General features: G+C 44.2%; 1 protein-coding gene across 2 annotated transcripts; it reads left to right on the forward strand.

Annotated features, from left to right (window-relative positions):
• MUS81 (MUS81 structure-specific endonuclease subunit) lies at window positions 1-22,853 on the forward strand. 2 transcript variants are annotated; one of them, XM_087943525.1, is made up of 17 exons: window positions 1-92; window positions 3,552-3,728; window positions 4,831-4,978; window positions 5,822-5,952; window positions 7,785-7,883; window positions 9,210-9,290; window positions 10,482-10,570; window positions 11,755-11,940; window positions 12,404-12,508; window positions 12,852-12,979; window positions 13,099-13,211; window positions 14,296-14,412; window positions 16,134-16,229; window positions 17,197-17,319; window positions 18,470-18,573; window positions 20,706-20,789; window positions 22,373-22,853. In XM_087943525.1, the coding sequence occupies exons 2-17, from the start codon at window positions 3,615-3,617 to the stop codon at window positions 22,437-22,439; spliced, it is 1,785 nt and encodes a 594-aa protein (XP_087799651.1). In that variant the 5' UTR covers window positions 1-92; window positions 3,552-3,614; the 3' UTR covers window positions 22,440-22,853. The 2 variants fall into 2 exon arrangements, with proteins under 2 accessions (XP_087799651.1, XP_087799650.1); XM_087943524.1 differs by lacking the exon at window positions 1-92 and having other exon boundaries at window positions 3,445-3,728.
• Window positions 22,854-23,268: the final 415 nt, after the last annotated feature.

Genomic DNA, 23,268 nt, shown 5'->3' on the forward strand with positions numbered 1-23,268 from the left:
TATGGGCATTTGAAGCGAGGGCGCGGGGGAAGCGCAGCGCCTGGCACACGGGCGCCCTCCGGCCGCATCGCCCGGGTACCGCAGTCGGGAAGGTGGGCAGCGCCCGGTGCGGATAGGGCTGCAAAAGGAAGGAGACAGGGAGGGAGGGAGGGAGAGAGATTGATTGGATGGATGGATGGATGGAGAGAGGAACGGATGGAGAAAAGGATGGAAGGAGAAATGGAGGGAGGGAGGGATGGGATATGGGAGGGAGATGGAGGGAGGGAGAAAAGGATGGAGGGGAGAGATGGATGGATGGAGAGAGGGAGGGAGGGAGAGAAATGGAGGAAGGGGGCAAAGGGAGGGAGGGAGAAAGGGATGAAGGGAGGGAGAGATCGTGGATGGTTGGAGGGAGGGAGAGAGGGTTGGATGGAGAGATTGGAAGGATGGATGGAAAGAGGGATAGATAGATAGATGGATGGATGGATGGAGAGAGGAATGGATGGAGAAAAGGATGAAAGGAGAAATGGAGGGAGGAAGGGATGGGACAATGGAGAGAGCTGGAGGGAGGGAGAAAGGGATGGAGGGAGGGAGAGATCATGGATGGTTGGAGGGAGGGAGAGGGGGTGGATGGAGAGATTGGATGGATGGATGGATGGATGGAAAGAGGATAGATGGAGGGATGGATGGAGAGAGGAATGGACAGAGGGAGGGAGGGAGGGAGGGAGAAATGGGGAGGGAGGGAGAAAAGGATGGATGGATGGAGAAAAGGCGGGGGGTGGATGGCTGGAGAGAGGGATGGATGGAAGGATGGAGAATGGAGGGATGGAGAAAAGGATGGAGGAAGGGAGAAGCATGGAGGGAGGGGAGATGCAGGGATAGATGGATGAACAGCAACTTTTAAGAGGGCAGGACCTCAACTCCCAGAATTCCCCAGTAGGCACACTTGAAGATGGGTGGACTTTGACTCCCAGAATTCCCTAGTCATCGTGCTTTAAGATGGGTGCAGTTCAACTGCTTAACGACCACTTGATTCATTTTTCACACTGGCAGCATCCCTGTGGTCATGTGATCAAAATTCAGCCGCTTGGCAACTGACTCGTATTTATGACGGTTGCAGTGCAGTGTTCCGGGTTTCCTTTTGTGACCTGATAAGCAGAGTCAATGGGGAAACCAGGTTCACTTAACAACCGGGTCACTAACTTAATCACTGGAGGGTTATTCAGTTAACAACTCTGGGCAATAAACAGTTGTACCCTGGGACAATTTAATAACTTTCTTGCTTAACCACAGGAATTTGAGGCTCTATTGTACATCAAGGACATCAATAGCTCGTATTTATGACGGTTGTAGCGTGACCTTCTGACGAGCAAATTGGAAAGCCTGATTCACTTAACAACCATGTAACTTACTTAACAAATGGCGCAAAAAACCTCACTTAACCAACATCTCCCTTAGCAACAGAAATGTGGTGTTGTAAATTGAGGATTACCTGTATAGATTGCTGCCTGTTTTTTTTGGGGGGGGGGGAGGGCTGACTCAGTTTTTTGTTCCACTCGTGTTAAATCCAACCCCACATCCTAGCTCCTGAATAAGGCATTCTACCCAACATTTTTTTCGCTAAATGTTGCATTCTCCGCCTCATATCACAATTATTGTCATGAAATTAACACACAAAAATAACCCATCCAATCTTTTCAAACCCATAAGCAGTTTTCACTCTTTATTCTTTAGTTTTTATTCCTTTTCTCCGCTCAAGAACCCTTTTTCCCAAATCACTTCAAGGGTTGAAGCAGATTGACAGCAACGAGTCAGAAGCAAACATCTTATGCCAGGAGACCATGATAAATGTGATTTCGGGCAACACCCTCCAACCAAACTTTTAAACATTAGTCACTGCCCTAGGTGATGAAAACATTTAAAAAAAAACAAGGCAGATTAAAATCGAACAGAGGCCAAATATGGGGAAAATCTAATAATGTTAGGCATGGCTGTGAAAGAGTTAAAAGTATAATTGCTGGAAGGAAAAAAACCTGGGGTGCCCCTCCTTTCCTTGTGCTCTAAACAGGGACTTAGTTTTGTTCATGGTTAATAATCCAGGCTGGCTTTAAATGCCAGCTTTTTCTCCCAAAGAACAAATTGGTAGAGCTTAAGGCGCTAAATCAGATCAAAGGCCTGTTGAATCTCACATGCTGTTTCGGTGATAGTGGGAGAACTAGTTTTAAAATCTGGTTAAAGTATAACTAATCTGTAACAGGAAAGCCCTAATCTGTGGGGCGGCAGAAAGATTTATTCCAGTAAAAATGCTTGGAAATAATATCTCTTATTTGTAACTTCTTCAGTGAAAAGGATCTTTTAGCAGATGATGGGAAAAAAGAGACCTTTCTGATGAAAATCAGGATATAAATAGATTTACTATTATTATGAACAGGAACAAACAGCTAGGCTTGTAACCGGGATAAGCAGCTTACCTGAAGACTGATCCACCCCCAAAAAACTTCTGATTCCATCGAACAGTTTATGCTTGTCCAGAATAAGTAATATTGCACATAGCAACTGTGTACATAGGCCCCAGTATTTTGAAAATACATGACCCATATTTAATGCAGAGACATTTTAGCATTTGAAATAATAGAAAGTAGCTCGGGTTTTAGATTTTGGCAGTGGTTTGCTCTCCAAACTTGTTTCAAAGTAGTTTCTGAAACTTTTGATACCAGACTGGGTAAGATGATCAGCAAATTTTTCTTGTCCTATTCTTCTTAGCTTATAAATTTGAAATGTTTGAAGCAGGAATTTATTCATTCATTCATTCATTCATTCATTTATTCCCAACAGGAAAGCAATGTCTTAAAAAAAATAGATGGAGAGCACATGCTTTTTATCATCCTGGAGCAAAGAATAGATTTATAAGTTTAGATTATGGGCAGATGTGTTTATACACCATTGCTACTTTATATTTATTTTCCTTAACAGTTGCCCATGGTAAATATTGTACACGCCTCTTGGCTAGTATTTTTTAACCTTGGCAGCTTTAAGGACTTTCAACTCGCATAATTCCCCAGCCAGCATGCCTTACGAGCAGTATGAACCCAACTCCCAGAATTCCCACGCTGGCTTGGGAATTCTGCAAGCCAAAATGCAGGGATTGAGAAACACTGATTGAAGAGAATGACATAATTACCAAGTGTCTGTTTCCCCAGAATTATGCTGATTTGGGAATTCAAAAATTGAAGTCTATATTAAACCTCCTAAAGATTTAAAATATTCCTAAGACTGGAGAGGACAGTTAAAGAGGCAGATTTGTGATGCTTTTTTGTATAGTTTGCTTTATATACAGAGTAAGATGGGCCAAGCGCAGTAAAATATTGAATTTTGTAGTATATTTTCTGCAAAGAGCAATTAGGAGCATTGGTGAAATCAGTAAGGACTTCTCTACATTTTCTATCTCTATGGCTTCCTCCGAAGAGTCACCACGGACGAACTGCGGCTGCGCCGACCAATCGGCGCACAGGCGCTCTGCCCGCCTGCAACTCTTTGGTGCAAAAAACTCGATGGTTTCCTGTTTTTAAAAGCACGAGAGCGCGAAAGGGAAAGAAAGCGGAGGGGAGAAAAAAGCCGCTGCCGGCCTTTGAAAAATGCCGAAACTGCCGCAGGAAGGCCCGAATCCTTTATTTACGCGATGGCTGGAGGAATGGCGCGACCAGGCCGAGGAGAACGGACGCCTCAAGAGCCAACGGGCCTATGAACGTGTAAGCCCCGCCCACCGCAGCAAGCCCCGCCTCCCATGAGTGTCTGTCTTGGGACACATTTTCTATTAAGGCAGATAACAGATAATCAGAGTTGGAAGGGACCTTCTAGGTCATCTAGTCCAACCCCCCCGCTCAAGCGGGAGAATAACGATATATATACATATATATACACACACATATATATTCATATATATATACATATATACATACATACATACATACATACATACATATATATATAATAAAAGATGCAATAATTAGCCCAGCTTTTGCTACAAGGTCATTTACAATAGTTGTTATCATAGCAATCAATGCAATTAGGCAGGAATCAGCATATCTATTAGTGCACTTCGCTTAATAAGAGCAGAGTTTTGAGTGTAAGTGAGACCAGCGTAACCATTTGTGTTTTAATCAGTATATTAATTAGATTGGTCATGAGAATTGGTAAGCGTGGTTATATTAATACCATTAAGCCAATTAATAATGTCTTTATGTCCATTATTCATCATACCAATGTCAGCGTGGATCCGAAAGGCAGGGTAATAATAATAATCTATGTATCACTATAATCATAGTGATACATAGATGACTGCTTATGAATCATGAAATTAAAAATGTATTAAGTGGTATAGGGCTTACTGCCTAAGCAGGGGGTTGGACTAGAAGACCTCCAAGGTCCCTTCCAACTATTCTATTCTACATTCTATTTTATTCTACATTCTATTCTACATTCTATTCTATTCTTTATTCCGATATTCTATTCTATTCTATTCTATTCTATTCTATTCTATTCTATTCTATTCTATTCTATTCTATTCTATTCCACTCCATTCCACTCCACTCCACTCTATATTCTATTCTATTCTATTCTATTCTATTCTATTCTATTCTATTCTATTCTATTCTATTCTATTCTATTCTATTCTATTCTATTCTATTCTATTCCAGTCTATTCTATATTCTATTCTAGTCTAGTCTATTCTACATTCTATTCTATTCTACATTTTATGCTATTCTACTTTGGTGCACTAACCAGGAACAATTTTGGTGATTCTTAGCTGATCACAATTATCTAGAGTCCATCTCTCTTTGTCGTGCGCAGGCCCTGAGCTCCCTCCGCAAGTACCCCCTCCCTCTGCGCAGTGGCCGCGAGGCTCGGATTCTGATGTATTTTGGGGAGAAGATCTGCCGTCAGCTGGATGAACAGCTGGAGAGACACCGCAGCACCCAAGACGATACAGCACCGGCCGGTATGGAAGGAGAGGGGCCTGTGATCGCTATCGGTAGTTCTCAACTTACGAACAGTAGCTTACCGACCGTTCACTAGGACCCACGCCAGGCTACTTATGACCCCGATTCAGACAGGAGGGCCCCGTACCCATGTTCACGCGATTGCATTCGGGGTGTTTCAAATTGTGGTCGTAACTCGAGGACCACCTGAGTTGGTGTTCATTTTTTTTAATGTTCCTTTGAAAAAGCTTGAATAAGCATGACATACCGTTGTGGTTAGCCGGCAGCAGGTGTGGATGGCTGAGGAGAGCGAGGACTCAGATGAAGGGCCAGGACCATTAGGGAGTGGACTGCTGCCTTCAGAGATTGTGCGGACTGGCAGCAATGATGAGGAGGTTCCTGAGGAGCCTGTGCCAAGTGCGCGTGTGCGCAGGATTGCTCGTAGGAGAGAGCAGCTGCAGCAGCATGGGTGACTTGGGAGTAAGGCTGCAAGGTAATGGCCCCTCCTTCAAGAAGATAAAAGCCAGCTGTGAAACAAATGTACTTTGCAGAAGGCAAAGACGTTTTGAAACTCAGCCTTGTGGACATTATAGTTAGTCTTTGAAAACTCTTGTAAACTATTTATTATCTGTGGGTTTTTGGCAGCCTTGAAAAACAACTTGGCAAGGCTCTTTCTTGTCAGAGCTAATTAGTTGGAAAAGCAGCCTTTTATCTATGAAGAAAACAGAATTCGTAGATGAAACCTTAAAAAGTGGGGGCTGCTGCCTTTGTCTGGTGTTGGCTCTCTTCGAACCAGGTTGGGTCAGAACACACACTTCATGGCTCAGAAGCTTGGTTGAAAGAGTTTGTAACATGCATTCCAGGTGGGCCAATCCTGACGTCTCCTTGTAAAGGTCATGAAGATGTTGATGATCCAACTTACAGCGATAGGCTGGTGCTACCACCTGCCCTGTCCTCTCTGGAGCCAGTCCAGCCTCAAGAGCAACCCTCAAAGGTGAGGAAGTCGGTATGGATAGTGTTCCTCCGCTCATTCCGGGGATGTTTGCAACTTTTTGTGCATGCAGGTAATTCTTGATGGACAGGGGAGAGGGGTGGAGAGAACTCGGAGTCCCCTGAACCCCGAGATGGACGACAAATAAATTTTATAACGACAATAGGCACCTTGCGTGCAATCTGAAAATAACTGGAGCGCCTCTTGATCATAGTTGGGCCGGGGGGAGGTTGGACTAGATGACCTACAAGGTCCCTTCCAACTCTGTAACTCATGGATCGGCATTGACCCCGAAATCACTGTCAGTCAATTGCGAAAGGCAGCTTTACTCGGCAGAGCTGACGTCCTGCAAACCAGACCAGTGGTGGGATTCAATTTCTTTTTTTACTACCGGTTCTGTGGGTGTCACTTGGTAGGTGTGGCATGGTTGGTGGGTGTGGTTTGGTAGGCGTGGCAGAGGAAGGATACTGCAAAATCCCCATTCCCTCCCCACCCCACTGACCTGCTTTCCAGCTTCGACTCAGAACAGTGCAAAATAAAATAACAAGAGTTGGAAGGGAACTTGGAGGTCATCTAGTCCAACCCCCTGCCCAAGCAGGAGACCCTACACCATTTCTGGCAATCTCTTCTTGAAAGCCTCCAGTGATGACGCTCTCACAGCTGTTCCATTGGTTGATTGTTCTCACTGTCAGAAAGTTTCTCCTTATTTCCAGGTTGAATCTCTCCTTGATCAGTTTCCATCCATTGACTCTATACAAGATTTCAGACAAACGGCTGTCCAGTCTCTTCTTCAAAACCTCCAGTGATGGAGCACCTATAACTTCTAGTGGCAAGCAGTTCCACTAGTTAATTGTTTTCCCTATCTAAAAAATTTCGCCTTAGTTTTAGGTTGCTTCTCTCCTTGATTAGTTTCCATCCATTGCTTCCTCTCCTGCCTTCAGGTGTGTCAGAGAATAAGGTGACCTGCTCCTCTCTGTGACAGCCCCTCAAATGTTACAAGACTGCTATCAGAATAGTGGAGTTGGAAGGGACCTTGGAGGTCCTCTAGTCCAGCCCCTTGCTTAGGCAGAAAACCCTATACCATATCAGACAAACGGCTCTCCAGTCCCTTCTTAAAAACCTCCAGTGATGGAGCTCCCACAACTTCCAGAGGCAAACAATTCATAAACGGATTAATTGTTCCCACCATCAGGAAATTTTTCTTTAGTTCTAGGTTGGTTCTTGATAGATTATCAGTGGACAAAAATGCCAAATACAGTTTAGCAAGGTAACGGTAAAGGTTCCCGTTGCACATCCGTGCTGGTCGTTTCTGGCTCTAGGGGGCGCCGCTCATGTCCGTCACAAAACCGAAGAGCCAGCGCTGTCCGAAGACGTCTCTGTGGTCATGCGGCCGGCATGACTAAATGCCGAAGGCGCACGGAACGCTGTTCCCACCAAAAGGGTCCCTATTTTTCTACCTGCATTTTTACGTGCTTTCGAACTGCTAAGTTGGCAGAAGCTGAGCCAAGTAACGGGAGCTCACTCCCTTACACAGCGCTAGGGACTCGAACTGCCGACCTTTCTGATTGACAAGCTCAGCGTCTTAGCCACTGAGCCACCGTGTCCCTTTAAATACAGTCTAAACCAGGGGTGTCCAACCTTGGCAACTTTAAGACTTGTGGACTTCAACTCCCAGAATGCCTCAGCCAGCAAAGCTGGCTGAGGCATTCTGGGAGTTGAAGTCCACAAGTCTTAAAGTTGCCAAGGTTGGACACCCCTGGTCTAAACAATAGCAATAATAACTCCCTCCAACCCTTAAAAAAGACATGCCTGGTTTTATTTCATTTTCTTTGCAGAAAAAGCAGACTGTTCCACGGCACCGGGCCCGGGGTTACATGCCAACTCGGCGATCTCCAGCTTATGCTGTGCTGTTGGCGCTCTATCACAACACCCTGGTAAGATACAGTTGATGCCAACCTCGCTGGTCTGCAGAAACATTTCAGGTGTCAGGATTCTGGCAGCCACCCCAATTAAATCTCGAGCCAAACTTCCAAAACTTCAAAAGGATTTATTGGGAGTTAAAAGATCCAGCATTGCCTGGGTGTAGCTGACTCTGAGACACATAATTCCTTATCATCCTTGACCCTGGTTTTCCCCCACCTCCTGGGTGTATCCTAATTCCTATTCTCCAATGGGACACAGCCATAGCCCAGAGTCATCAATCATGCTCTCCAGTTAACATATTTGCGCAGCAAAAACTTCAGTCACCTAGTTACTATCTTTGAACAACTCTTGATGGAATGCACTTTCGATTTCCAAGCTGCTGCACTGCTCTTTCAAACCCCCTCCCTTTCTGTTGGCAACTCTAAAAAGACCATAGAAATATTTTATGAGTTGACATTAGGCTTGAATCATCTGGTTGCGATCTAGATCTACATCGAGATCGTTCTCGACTGGCAACCGTTCGTTTTAGTGACCATTTAAAGTTACAAAAAAAATTAAAGAAAAATGAAAGAAGCTATAATGTAAAATGAGATTGTATAAAATAAGAGTAAATGAATGTAGAAATTGAATAAGAATGTGGATAATACTGCAGGAGATTATTTAAAGAAAAAGTTAATAAGTAATAATATGATACAAATTTGGATATGAAAGTTGATATATGTGCATAGAAATTGAATAAGAATATGGATAAAATTGTTAAATGAGAATATTTAAAGAAAAATGAAGTAAGCTATAATATGAAATGAGATTGTATAAAATAAGAGTAATGAATATAGAAATTGAATAAGAATAAGGATAATGCTGTTAAGTAATGCATGAGATTACTTAGAGAAAATGGTCATAAGTAATAATATGATAGAAATTTGGATATGAAAGCTGGTCACGTCTGTATGAAAATGTGAAAACCTGGAACCCCATTGTTCATCTAAGGAGATGCTTTTAAAAGATAAAAAATAAAAAATATATATTTAAAGTTACGAAGGCCCTGAAAAAAAAAGAGACGGACAACCAGTCCTCGCAGTTTACAAGCATTGCGCCATCCCCCACAGTCGTACGATCCAAATTTGGGTGCTTGGGAACCTGGAAGATTTTGGGGGGGATGGTAGGGGATGCATGGCACCCTTTGAAGACTTCTGGAAATGGGATAATTAATTGTGCACCGGCTGTTAGCTTGAGAAGTTTAAACGGCGTGAATTTAGACTCGAAGGTAGAAACAAGGAAGCAAACGCTGGAGGTTGTGTTGAATGTTTGTGGTGTCTTTTGCATTTCTTTCTTAGAAACCTGAGTCTCGGGACTACCTGACCAAACCAGAACTGCAGAAAAGTGCTCAGCCTCTCTGTGATAAATCCTTCTTTTTGGTAAGCTGATCCTCTCCCTGCTTGTTATTGCACCAATTAATTAACAATTAAGGGATTAAATTGATTGAAGATTGATTCTTTGTGTGTGTGTGTGTCTTCAAGTCAGTTTTTGTCTCCTGGTGGCTGCCTGGGTTAGTCGCTGTAATTTTCTTGGCATAGTTTTCTGGTTTGCCATCACCTGCCTCCTAGGGATGAGGGAGAGTGATCGGCTCAAAGACATCCACTTGGCTTTGTGCCTAAAGCGGGACTAGAACTCACCATCTCCTGGTGATTGGCCCAAAGTCACCCAGCCGGCTTTCATGCCTAAGGCAGGACTAGAACTCACCGTCTCCTGGTGATTGGCCCAAAGTCACCCAGCCGGCTTTCGTGCCTAAGGCAGGACTAGAACTCACCGTCTCCTGGTGATTGGCCCAAAGTCACCCAGCCGGCTTTCGTGCCTAAGGCAGGACTAGAACTCACCGTCTCCTGGTGATTGGCCCAAAGTCACCCAGCCGGCTTTCGTGCCTAAGGCAGGACTAGAACTCACCGTCTCCTGGTGATTGGCCCAAAGTCACCCAGCCGGCTTTCGTGCCTAAGGCAGGACTAGAACTCACCATCTCCTGGTGATTGGCCCAAAGTCATCCAGCCGGCTTTCGTGCCTAAGGCAGGACTAGAACTCACCGTCTCCTGGTGATTGGCCCAAAGTCATCCAGCCGGCCGTGCCTAAGGCAGGACTAGAACTCACCGTCTCCTGGTGATTGGCCCAAAGTCATCCAGCCGGCTCGTGCTAAGGCAGGACTAGAACTCACCGTCTCCTGGTGATTGGCCCAAAGTCATCCAGTCGGCCGTGCCTGGCAGGACTAGAACTCACCGTCTCCTGGTGATTGGCCCAAAGTCATCCAGCCGGCTTTCGTGCCTAAGGCAGGACTAGAACTCACCGTCTCCTGGTGATTGGCCCAAAGTCACCCAGCCGGCTTTCGTGCCTAAGGCAGGACTAGAACTCACCGTCTCCTGGTGATTGGCCCAAAGTCACCCAGCCAGCTTTCATGCCTAAAATGGAACTAGAATTCACCATCTCCCAGTTTCTAACCTGATGCCTTAACCACGAGACCAAACTTGATGGCAGCTATAGCATTATTGTATGTGATATTGTATTAATAATTCTATTGCTATTTAGGCTAGCAATTTTCCCTGTTGATTCCTCCATTACAGGCCGATCCTGGAAGTAAGAACACCACCTGGTCTGCTGTCAGCACTCTGATTCGCAAGGAGCTAGTCCTCAAGACTAATATTCCAGCCAGGTTGATTATGTTATACTAAAGAGTGGGAGTGGGGAGAATCTACCTGCACCTCATTGGTTTTCTTGAACTTGTAGTGTTTTAAGAGTGTTGGCGCAACTGTTGACAATCTATGCTTGTAAGTCCAAGAGAGAATAGGGGGTGAATGGATGATGGAAGGATGGACAGATGGAAGGAAGGAAGGATGGATGGAAGGAAGGAAGGACGGACGGACGGACGGAAGGAAGGAAGGAAGGATGGATGGATGGATGATGGAAGGATGGATGGAAGGATGGATAATGGAAGGATGGAAGGAAGGATGAATGATGGAAGGATGGATGATGGAAGGATGGAAGGAAGGATGAATGGAAGGAAGGATGGATGATGGAAAGATGGACAGATGGAAGGAAGGATGGATGGATAATGGAAGGATGAATGGATGATGGAAGGATGGATGGAAGGATGGATGGAAGGAAACGGATGGAAGGCGGATGGATGAGGATGGAAGGGATGGAAGGGATGGATGGATGGAAGGATGGAAGGAAGGATGAATGGAAGCAATGATGGAAGGATGGATGATGGAAGGATGGAAGGAAGGATGGATGGAAGGAGGAAGGATGATGGAAGGAAAGATGGATGGAAGGAATGGATGGATGATGGAAGGATGGATGGAAGGACGGATGGAAGGATGGAAGGAAGGATGGATGGATGGATGGATGGATGGATGGATGGATGATGGAAGGATGGATGGAAGGATGGATGGATGGATAATGGAAGGATGGAAGGAAGGATGGATGGAAGGATGGGTGGATGGATCAATGGAGGGAGCTATTCAAAGCCTCAGGAAGATGGTTGAAAGGCTCCACCACGAGAGAAGCACCAATCAAGGGTTAAATTTGTCTTAGGACTATGTTTGTCCCCCCTTCATTTTATTTCACTAATTTTATTTATTAAAAGTTCTACACCCCTCATCTCTCCTAAGCGACTCTGGGTGGTTTACCATAAAGCACTAAAACCTTGTCAGACCCCAACTGAAAGCACACTTAAAAAAACAATGAAGAACAAAGGTACAATAGTACAAGTTAAAAGGGAACATCCAAATTTAAACATTTGGAAGGCTAAAATTGTCAGGGGAGGTTGTGAGTAGGGATTTCAAGAGAACTGGGCCCCAGAACTATTTTGATTTTGCAAACTCTTTTTCCAACCAGATATTCGCTGACCGAAGCAGGGCTGAAAGTAGCCCAGGAGTTGCGAGCCTTCGAAGAGTTGGAGGAAAACAATTCCAGCACCACAAAAGCCACAACACCCCAAACTGGAGAAGCTGTTGTGGAGGAAAACGACGGAAGCTCCTTGGGCTCAGAAAATTCAGATAGCAGCCCCACCAATAAATGCAGGTAATTCTTGACTGAACGGCCGCAAACGAAACCGGAATTTCCCCTGCAAAGAATTGGCAAAAATTCCATTCCAAATTTCCATGGCTTCTTGGCCAAAAAAGCCCCAAATGCTCCAGAACCAAACAAACAACGGGTTCGCTTTAACGTCCGTGGAGTTCACATAACGATGGCAGAGTCACTTCCCCGTGGTAGCGATTTGCTTAAAAAAAAAAACCCAGCTACAAAAACAGGCCATAACATCAGGTCAGTGAATGCAATGGTCCATTTTGCCGTCGTCATGACTGAACGACTCTCGTGGGCAGGCTCTTATTACGGTCATAAGATGAGGACTACCTAAAAATTTACACCTGGCCCAGCGGTCACATCTCTGGTGGTTTTGTTTTTTCTTTCTTCTTTCTTTCTTTCTTTCTTTCTTTCTTTCTTTCTTTCTTTCTTTCTTTCTTTCTTTCTTCTTTCTTTCTAGATCTAGCTGTGAAAGGCCTAACTTGGGGCTGTCGAAACCCCAGTTTGTGCTGCGACCTGGAGGGTTCGATGTGATCCTTTGCGTGGATTTCATCGAGACCACGGGGTAAGCAGCTGCCACGCTAAAACCACAGCCTGTGTGCAATAGGCACGGGGGAGAGGGTGTTGCTGTACAAAACCCAGCTCCCTTCTAGCACTGATGATGTTCCCCAGTTGGGTCATGAAATGTCTGCAAGAAAACCACCAAGCACTAAGGACCCCACAGTCCTCCTCCTCCTCCTCCTCCTCCTCCTCTCCACAACCCTCCTCCCTTCCAGCACTGATGATGTCCTCTAGTTTGGTCATGAAATGTCTGCAAGAAAACAACTAAAGGAAGAAGGGGGGGGGGGGGAAGGAATTCCTCCATAAAATAGATTGTGAAAAGCGCTTTTTCCCCCTCCTGCTTTCAGCGGCCCCACGTCCCGTAAACAGGAGCTGGTGCGCGAACTCCAAGGTCACAACGTCCCGTTTAGCATCCGGAAGCTCCACGTTGGTGATTTCCTCTGGGTGGCCAGAGAGCGGGGTCCCCATGGGGCAGGTGGGTGAGAAATTCCTGGCAGGGGTTGGTGAACCTAAAACGTTTATCCCTAAATGGAGAAGAGCTCCACTCTCTGCTTCCCCGGGATTCAATTCTTGTTCTAATCTCCTTTTTCCCAGAACTCTTGCCGCCAACCACGGCTCGTGAGCTGGTTTTAGACTACGTGGTAGAGCGGAAACGGATGCCGGATTTATGCAGTAGCATCATTGACGGTCGCTTCCGGGAACAAAAGGTAGCAGCCTCCAAATTCCGGACTTGATAGAATAGAATAGAATAGAATAGAATAGAATAGAATAGAATAGAATAGAATAGAATAGAATAGAATAGAATGTGGAATGGAATGGAGAATGGAATGGAATGGAATGGAATAGAATAGAAGAATAGAATAGAATGTGGATGAAATGGAGTGGATGGAATGGAATATGGAGTGGAGTGGAGGGAATGGAATGGAGTGGAGTGGAGTGGAAGAATAGAGAATAGAGTAGAATAGAATAGAATAGAATAGAGTAGAGTAGAGTAGAAATGGTAGATAGTAGAGTGGAGGGAATGGAATAGAGGGATGGAGGGAATAGAATAGAATAGAATAGAATAGAATAGAATGTGGAATGGAAAAATGGAATGGAATGGAATGGAATATAGAGTGGAGTGGAGTGGAATGGAGTGGAGTGGAGTGGAGTGGAGTGGAATGGAGTAGAGTAGAATAGAATAGAATAGAGTAGAGTAGAATAGAATAGAATAGAATAGAATAGAATAGAATAGAAAATGGAATGGAATGGAATGGAATATAGAGTGGAGTGGAGTGGAATGGAATAGAGTGGAGTGGAGTGGAGTGGAATGGAATAGAATAGAATAGAATAGAATAGAATAGAATAGAATAGAATAGAATAGAATAGAATAGAATATCGGAATAAAGAATAGAATAGAATCTTTTATTGGCCAAGTGTGATTGGACACCCAAGGAATTTGTCTTGGTGCAAATGCTCTCAGTGTACATAAAAGAAAAGATACATTCGTCAAGAGTCAAGAATCATCAGGTACAACACTTAATAATAATAATAGTCATAGGGTACAATAAGAAATCAAATCATCCTAGGAAACAGTCAATATAAATCGTAAGGATACAAGTGACAAATTTTCAGTCATACAGTCCCAAGTGGGAGGGGATGGGCGATAAGGAGTGATGAGAAGATTAATATGAATAGTAGCGTAGACTTTGTAAATAGTTGGACAGTGTTGAGGGAATTACTTGTTTAGCAGAGCGATAGAATCAGGAAGGACTTTTAAATTCTTTTATTTTACTGATGTCTCGAATCCAGTTCCGCCTGCGACAGTGCGGTCTTTCCCACCCCATCTACCTGGTAGAAGATGCAAATTCTGCACAACACCTCAGCCTTCCCGAAAAGACTCTGCAACAAGCCATTATCAATACTCAGGTGAGGCTCACCTGCGAAGGGGATTCCTTGTGTCTCAAACTCCAGAAGCAACGAAGATTATTAGGGGACTGGAGGCTAAATCGTATGAGGAATAGTTGCAGGAATTGGGTTTGGCTAGTCTAGAGTAAAGAAGGACTGGGGGGGACATGATAGCACTGTTTCAGTATTTGAGGGGCTGCCACAGAGAAGGGGGGCGGGGTTGCTTTGGAGATATTCTCCAAAGCAGCAGAAGGCAGGACAAGGAACCATGGATGGAAACTAATCAAGGAGAGGAGAAACGTAGAAATAAGGAGAAATTTCCTGACTGGGAGAACAATTAATCAGTGGAACAGCTGGCCACCAGAAGTTGTGGGTGCTCCGTCACTGGGGGCTTTTAAGAAGAGACTGGACAGTCACTTGTCTGAGATGGCATAGGTTCTACTTGAGCAGGAGGCTGGACTAGAAGACCTCGAAGGTCCCTTCCAGCTCTATTCTATTCTATTACTCTATTCCCTACTCGACTTGACTCTACTCTACTCTACTCTATTCTGTTATTATTCCATTCCATTCCATTCCATTCTATTTTCCATTCCATTATTCTATTCTATTCTATTCTATTCTATTCTATTCTATTCTATTCTATTCTATTCCTTCCAATATTCTATTCTATTCTATTCTATTCTATTCTATTCTATTCTATTCTATTCTATTCTATTCTATTCTATTCTATTCCAATATTCTATTCTATTCTATTCTATTCTATTCTATTCTATTCTATTCTATTCTATCCTGTATTCTCTTCTCTTTTCTTCTGTATTCTATTCTATTTTCCATTCCATTATTCTATGTATTTTATTTCTATTTCTCTTCCCTGTGATCCTGTTACCTAAGAGGCTGTCCCAGAGAAGAGGGGGTTGACTTATACACCAAACCACCAATGGGCTGGACAAGCAGTAATGGGTGGAAGATCATTAAAGAGATTCTGTTATTCTGAAGATCCAACCTAGCCTTAAGGAGAAATTTCCTGTCAGCGAGAACAAGTTACAATCAAGAGTTGCTTCTAGAAGTGGTGGGTGCTGTAACACTGGAAGTTTTCTAGAGGAGACTGAACAGCTATTGGTCTAGAATGTTAGAGGGTCTTCTTATTGAGGTTGGACTGGAAGACCTCCAAGGTCCCTTCCAACTCTGTTGTTCCAAATCTGGCTCCAGATGTTGCTGCTTCTTCTACCTTGTTCCTTTTAGCTGCATTAATTGTACCTCCAAAGGGGTTTTGAGGGGCATCAACTTGGAGATGCCCGTGATCATCAATCATCTGTTATCTCAGACAGAGGCTCAATTTTGGAGGCAGTTCCTGTGGACTATTGGGTTGTCCCAAGGCCTCAGCTCAGCCTTCCATCCTTGCATTCATCAAGTGCATTCCATAAAGAGTTTTTGAAAGATAGTAACTAGGTGATTGAAGTTTCTGCCGGCCCCAAACCTCTAATTGGAGAGCATGATTGATGACTCTTGGCTATGGACATATTTTGTTGGAGAATATGAATTATGACCCACCCAGAGGGGTGGGGGAAAAACAGGGTCATAGGTGATACTATATTATGTGTCTCGGAATCGGCTTCATACAGATCATGCCGACATGTTCGCTTCTAATAAATCGTTTGAAGTTTTTTTGAAGTTTGGCTCAAGGCTCATGAGTTAATTAGGGCGATCTCCAGAATCCTGATGACATCTTTTATTTCCGGCAGGTGATAGATGGCTTCTTTGTCAAACGTACCCGTGACATTCGGGAATCTGCTGCTTATCTGACCATCATGACCCGTCATTTGACCAGACAGTACAGGGTAAGTTTGGAGCAATGTGGACTCCTTGGACCTCATGAGGACTAGCCTCTTACCTTTTTGTTTTGTTTTGTTTTGTTTATCTCAGCATTAAGACTTCTATTTTGGGTGTGAAACCTTCCCGGTTTTAAGTCACTTTTTTTTCCGGTGCCCTTGTAACTTCAAACGGTCGCTAGATAGAACTCTTGTGATCAGACGCAATGCTCTTCGGCTAAGCCTATTTCTACCAATTTCTTGTAAAAAATATGAGGGGAAAATAAAAATGAGGAATTGCTATATTAAATTAAATTGATTAAAACAATATTTTAAAATAACAGAGTGGAATTAGAATAGAACAGAATAGAATAGAATTCAGAATAGATTTCAGAATAGAGTAGAATAGAATAGGATTCAGAATAGAATATAAAGGATAGAAATATAGAATAGAATAGAACAGCAGTCGGAAGGGACCTTGGAGGTCTTCTAGTCCAACCCCCTGGTCAAGCAGAAGACCCTATATTTGTACTTAACTCTAACCCTATATACTATATTTTATCTTATTCCCTCCCTCTCTCAAGTATCAGTCACTTTTAATATGAATGCAAAATTCATAGAAAGGAGGAGGAGGGGATAGAGCCCTGAAGTTAAGCTATTTTTCATGTATAAATCAATATTTCTCAACCTCAGCCACCGTAAGATGGTGCGTTTTAAGACTTTCAGCTCCCAGAATTCCCAGCTAGCCTGCTTTAAGCCATGTGGACTTCAACTCCCAGAATTCCTCTGGGAGTGGGTGGGATAAGTCGTAAGTCAAGGATCGGACGTAAGTCAACTGCTTGTAAAGACCCAGAGCCATGATGGAGAAAAAGACGAGTTAAAGATAAGAGTTTCTCTCTAAGGAGGGGTTGGACTAGATAGATGACCTACAAGGTCCCTTCTGACTCTTAATCTGTAAGTAAGTAAATTATTTTTTCCCTCTATTTTTCCCCTGTAGGACAAAATGCTTTTGAGTTGTACCAAGCAGGAACTGGAGGATGAGCGCCCCCTGCAGCCCAGGGCGGGTATCTGCAGGCTTCTGACATTTGCTGAATTTAACGAAGGGGCTGTAAAAAATAAGGTGAGGAATTCGGCAAACAAACAAGTATGTCAGTACCTGGCCCATGAATAGCAAAACTGCAAATAGCCAAAACAATTCTCTACCTGCTTTTCCAATCTGCACTAAGTACAAACCTAGTGACTAACAAATTTCTTGTGTGTCCAATAAAGAATTCTATTTCTATTTCTATTTCTATTCTATTATTTCTATCCTCTATATTCTATTCTATTCCTATTCTATTCTATTTCTATTCCTATTCTATTATTTCTATATTCTATTCTATTCTATTGTTTCTATTCTCTATATTCTATTCTATGCTAAGCTATGCTGTTCTATTCCTACTATTCTGTTCTGTTCTATTCCTATTCTATTTCTATTCCTATTCTATTCTATTATTTCTATCTTCTATCTTCTATTCTATTATATTCTATTCCTATTCTATTATATCCTACTTCTATTCTATTCTATTCTAATTATTTCTATCCTCTTATTCTATTCTATGCTATGCTATGCTAAGCTATGCTATTCTATTCCTACTATTCTGTTCTGTTCTATTCCTATTCTATTTCTATTCCTATTCTATTATTTCTATCCTCTATATTCTATTCTATTATATTCTATTCCTATTCTATTCTAGTTCTATTCATATTCTATTATTTCTATATTCTACTCTATTTCTATTCTTATTCCTATTCTTTCTATTCCTATTCTACTATTTCTATTCTATTCTATTCTATTCTATTCTATTCTATTCTATTCTATTCTATTCTATTCTATTCTATTCTATTCTATTCTATTATTCTAACAAACCTGGTCAGACATTTCCAACTTTTCCAGGATGCTTATTTTTATTTTTATGTTTTTCCCCCCCTTTGGCTTGTCTTAAGCCCCTTTCACTGAGTTTTTTCTTTTCTTCTTTTTGGAAGGATTTTTAAATTTGGTTTGTCATTGCCTCCTTCTTAGGGCTGAGAGAGCGTGGCTGGCTCGAAGCCCGAGGCAGGATTTGAATTCTCCCAGTTGCTAACCCGGTGCCTTCAGCGCTGCATGGATTTAGTCCAGACATTTAACCACAAACCAGGGAAGAAGATTCCCTCTTGCTGAACCAGAGCTGCGTTCACACAATCGGCAAGCCCGCTTCTTTTCTAACCCGGTTCCCTCTTCCTTTTCCCAGGCACAGACGGTGTACGAAGTCTTCGCAAGGCAACTGATGCAGGTCAGCGGCCTCAGTGGAGAAAAGGCAGCTGCCATTTTGGAAAAATACAAGACGCCCGCCAGGTATGAAGATGGGGGAAGAAGGCTGGAGGTGGTTAGTTCTGTTAACCTGGATTTCGCATAATGTGTGGACTGAGTCGATACTTGTAGTTTTCCCACATTGCAGGGAACAGCGACAACAGCTTGGGTGTTTGTTCATAATGGCCTCATAAGGCTGGGTTGGCCTGTTTGTTTTGGTCAGATTCTGTCCTTAATCTCTCCGAGGTTAAAATTTGGCTGATGGGAAAGATCAGTTTCTATGATGAACTTAGATCGGTGTATCTCAAGCTTAGCAACTTTAAGATGGGTGGACTCCCAGAATCCCCCAGCCAGCATGCTTTAAGATGGGTGAGCTTTCAACTCCCAGAATCCTCCAGCCAGCATGCTTTAAGATGGGTGAGCTTTCAACTCCCAGAATCCTCCAGCCAGCATGCTTTAAGATGGGTGGACTTCAACTCCCAGAATCCCCCAGCCAGCCTGCTTTAAGATGGGTGAGCTTTCAACTCCCAGAATCCCCCAGCCAGCCTGCTTTAAGATGGGTGGACTTCAACTCCCAGAATCCCCCAGCCAGCCTGCTTTAAGATGGGTGGACTTCAACTCCCAGAATCCTCCAGCCAGCCTGCTTTAAGATGGGTGAACTTCAACTCCCAGAATCCCCAGCCAGCCTGCTTTAAGATGGGTGGACTTTAACTCCCAGAATTCTTCAGCTAGCCAACTCAAAGTAACTTAGATCGGTGTATCTCAAACTTAGCAACTTTAAGATGGGTGAACTTCAACTCCCAGAATCCCCAGCCAGCATGCTTTAAGATGGGTGAGCTTTCAACTCCCAGAATCCTCCAGCCAGCATGCTTTAAGATGGGTGAACTTCAACTCCCAGAATCCCCCAGCCAGCATGCTTTAAGATGGGTGGACTTCAACTCCCAGAATCCCCAGCCAGCATGCTTTAAGATGGGTGAACTTCAACTCCCAGAATCCCCAGCCAGCATGCTTTAAGATGGGTGAGCTTTCAACTCCCAGAATCCCCAGCCAGCCTGCTTTAAGATGGGTGGACTTCAACTCCCAGAATCCTCCAGCCAGCCTGCTTTAAGATGGGTGGACTTCAACTCCCAGAATCCCCCAGCCAGCCTGCTTTAAGATGGGTGGACTTCAACTCCCAGAATCCCCCAGCCAGCCTGCTTTAAGATGGGTGGACTTCAACTCCCAGAATCCCCAGCCAGCCTGCTTTAAGATGGGTGGACTTCAACTCCCAGAATCCCCCAGCCAGCCTGCTTTAAGATGGGTGAGCTTTCAACTCCCAGAATTCTTCAGCTAGCCAACTCAAAGTAACTAATCCCCACCCCTTAATGCGGTATACCTTGGCTAACTAACACTAAATAAATTCATGTGGATGTCAACATTGTGTTTAACCAACTTCTCCCTTAGAATTGTAGTTGCATTGTACATCTTTGTGGTCCACCTAAAGATTTCTTATTCATTCGAAGAGAATGAATAATATAACAGAAACAGAATATGGTTTGGACAATAACATTCTGAATTATTCCTTTATTTATTTATTCTGGATGTTGAGATAATAGATCTTCTAGCTGCCCAGGTTGAGAAACACGGCCTTAGAGGCTGGTTGCCGGCAAAACAGACCATGCTGTAACCTGGTTTAAAGCAACATCCTACATGGCGAAGTCTAAGATTCACATGTACGATGAAACATGGAGGGATTTTTTTTTTCTTGGCATGTCAACGGTGGACAGGCCAAGGGCTCAGTGGCTCAGTGGCCAAGACGCTGAGCTTGTCCATCAGAAAGATTGGCAGTTCGGCGGTTTGAATCCCTAGCGCCGCGTCACGGAGTGAGCTCCCGTTTCTTTGTCCCAGCTTCTGCCAACCTAGCAGTTCGAAAGCATGTTTAAAAAATGCAAGTAGAAAAATAGGGACCCCTTTGGTGGGAAGGGAACGGCGCTCCCTGCGCCTTCAGCGTTTAGTCCTGCCGGCCACAAGACCACGGAGACGTCTTGGGACAGCACTGGCTCTTCGGCCTTGTAACGGAGATAAGCAGCGCCCCCTAGTGCTGGAAATGACTAGCGCGGATGTGCGAGGGGAACCTTTTACCTTTTACCTTACGACGGTGGGATCCGGTAACCTTCCCTGGTGTCCTTCATTCTCAGCCTAATGGAGGCTTACGCTGCGTGTCCGGATGGAGAAAGTCAGGAGTATCTTCTGAGTACCATCAAATGTGGCCAACTCCAGAGGTGAGTATTGGAGTTGGTGGTCTTTCCTCTTTCCTCACCTTCCCTCTTTTCACAAGCTCCCTCAGCCCCCAACCCAGAACATGGATGGTCCTCGACGTATGACCAGAATTGACCCCAAAGTTTCTGTTGCTAAGTGAGACATTTGTGAAGTGGGCTTTGCCCCACTTCACGTTTCTTGCCGCCATCATTAAAAGTGAATCCCTGCAGTTGTTAAGTCGGGGACACGGTTGTTAAGTGAATCTGGCTTCCCCCACTGACTGTCCGACGGTCGTGACCCCGGGACGCTGCAGCCATCATAAATATGAGTCGGTTGCCGAGCATCTGGATTTTCAGTCGTAAGTGTGAAAAACGGTCCTAGGTCCCTTTTTTCTGTGCCGTTGAAACTTCAAACCGTTGCTAAGGACTCCCTGAACTAAGAAAGGCGCATATTAAGTGAGCCATGCCTGATTTTTTCAACCTTTTTTTGCCCCGGTTGTTAAGTGAAACCACATGGTCGTTAAGAGAATTCAGTTTTCCCCCATTGGCTTTTCTTGTGGGAAGCTGGCCAGGAAGGTGGCAAATATGCAATCTACAACCATCGTAAGTCCATGCCAGTTTCCAAGTGTCCACAACTTGATCATGTGACCTTAGATTTGCAGCCAAACCATGCGCATGGTTTGCTTAACAACTGGCACACTTCTTTAACGACCGTTGCAAAAAAAAAAAAGAGTCATACAATTGGTTCGCATATGTGACTGACCCCCTTCTGTAACCATCATCACTTACGACCATGATGGATAAACTTGGAGTCTGTCGGAGTCTGAATCCGAGGAGGAAGATGAGCAGCTGACAGGGAGTGGGAGTGTGGCTCCGTTGGCTGTGGAGGAGGTTGGGGAAGGGCAAAGTCTGGCTGGGCAGAGCAGGGGAGAGGTAGAACAAGGGAGAGGGAGTTCAGAGGAAGACCCAGGCCCACCACCCCCTCTTCACCCTAGGGCACACAGGGAGGAACGGAGAAGGGAGCAACATGGGTTGCATGGCTTACGGGGGAGGAAAGGGCCCTGATTCCCTTCATTAGCCACAGCTGGGAAGGGAGTTTAAAAGAGAGGCAGGCTACTGGGAGCAAACGTGACTGTATCTTGTATGGAGGTGGCTTATCTGTGTTCCTGCCATGTGTGAGTTTTGTTGTGCTTTCAAGTCTGAAATTCTTGCTCCTGCCATGCCAAACTAATTACTTCAGTTTGGCTTGTTTGGACTTTTAAGTTACAGTTTGTGTGTGCCTTGTTTTGGACTGAATTTTCTGCAAAGGCTGCTCCTGGGAGAGTTTTTCTCCAGCCAGAAGGTAACCTGGACATTGGGGCCAAAGTTGAAGCTAATAAAGGGACTCTTATTGCTTATCTGACTGTGTTGCCTTTGTGCCACACCCCTTTGGGTCATCACGCATCGTGGTCCTAACTCAAGGACTACCTGTAAGCTGATGGGGGTTGGTAGAGAGTTGCGCCCTGTAAATTGGATGGATAAATGAATAAATGACCAAAGGATCCTGAGAATTTGCCTTTTAGAACAATCTCTGACTCTTCTTTTCTTTTCCCCTTGTTTTTCTGCAGAAACCTGGGTCCTTCTCTTAGCAAGACGCTGGCTCAATTGTACTGCACGCCTGGACCGCTGCCTTGAAGATCGAGAGGTTGTGAGAAGTGTGCAGTGGCTGTGTGTTTGTGTGTGGGAGAGAGAAAAGAATGACATTTACTGTGCTGTCGATGAAGAGAGAGATGCCCACAGTTGGACACTGTTTGTAAAACAGCAGGAAAGGAGCGTGCATCGAATCGTGTAGGCAAGATTTCTTTCCCAGCTTGCACGTCCTTGCACAACCCGGGAGGGTTTTGTTTTTTTCATCTCTGCCTGCACTCAAACACACACACACACACACACACACACTTTCTCCAGAAAAGGGTTTGGACAAATGCTGTCAGAGTTCCCTTCAGTGCCCAATCCTGTCTAACTCTGTCCTGTTTGACTGAAAAGAACCTAAGAAAGATACTACTACCTCACATGCTAATAAAATCCTAATTGTCCTAATACTCCAATAAAGTTTCTAGTAGTTTTTAACAAGGGTTCTCCTTTTTCTCCTTTCAACCCTCCCATCCTTCTCCCTCCTTCTTTCCTTCCTTCCTTCCTTTTCTCCCTTCCTTCCCAGTCTTCCTCCCTCTCTCCCTTCCCACAATATCTTCCTCCTTCTCTCCTTCTTCCTTTCCACAATGTGTTTTCCTTCCTTTCTCCCTTCTTTCCCTCCCTCCCTCCCCCTTTCCACAATGTCTTCCTTCCTTCCCTCTCTTCCTTCCCACATGTCCTTCCTTCCTTCTTTCCCTCCCTTCCTCTCTTCCTTCCCACAATACCTTCCTCCCTCCCTCCCTCCCTCTTCTGTTCCACAATGCCTTCCTTTCTTCCTTCCTCTCTTCCTTCCCACATGTCCTTCCTTCCTTCTTTCCCTCCCTTCCTCTCTTCC

This window comes from Notechis scutatus, chromosome 14, assembly GCF_049901735.1.
Source record: "Notechis scutatus isolate UNSWTSFEM ecotype Mainland chromosome 14, rNotScu1.2, whole genome shotgun sequence".
In the NCBI taxonomy this organism is placed as follows: Eukaryota; Metazoa; Chordata; class Lepidosauria; order Squamata; family Elapidae; genus Notechis; species Notechis scutatus.

Bases quoted from the DNA above. Each gene is read 5' to 3' on its own strand.
- MUS81 (XM_087943525.1), top strand. From the start codon at position 3,615: ATGCCGAAACTGCCGCAGGAAGGCCCGAATCCTTTATTTACGCGATGG. The intron at 9,291-10,481 runs GTAAGCTGATCC...CCTCCATTACAG, and splicing joins GTGATAAATCCTTCTTTTTG to GCCGATCCTGGAAGTAAGAA. The intron at 10,571-11,754 runs GTTGATTATGTT...TTTTCCAACCAG, and splicing joins AAGACTAATATTCCAGCCAG to ATATTCGCTGACCGAAGCAG.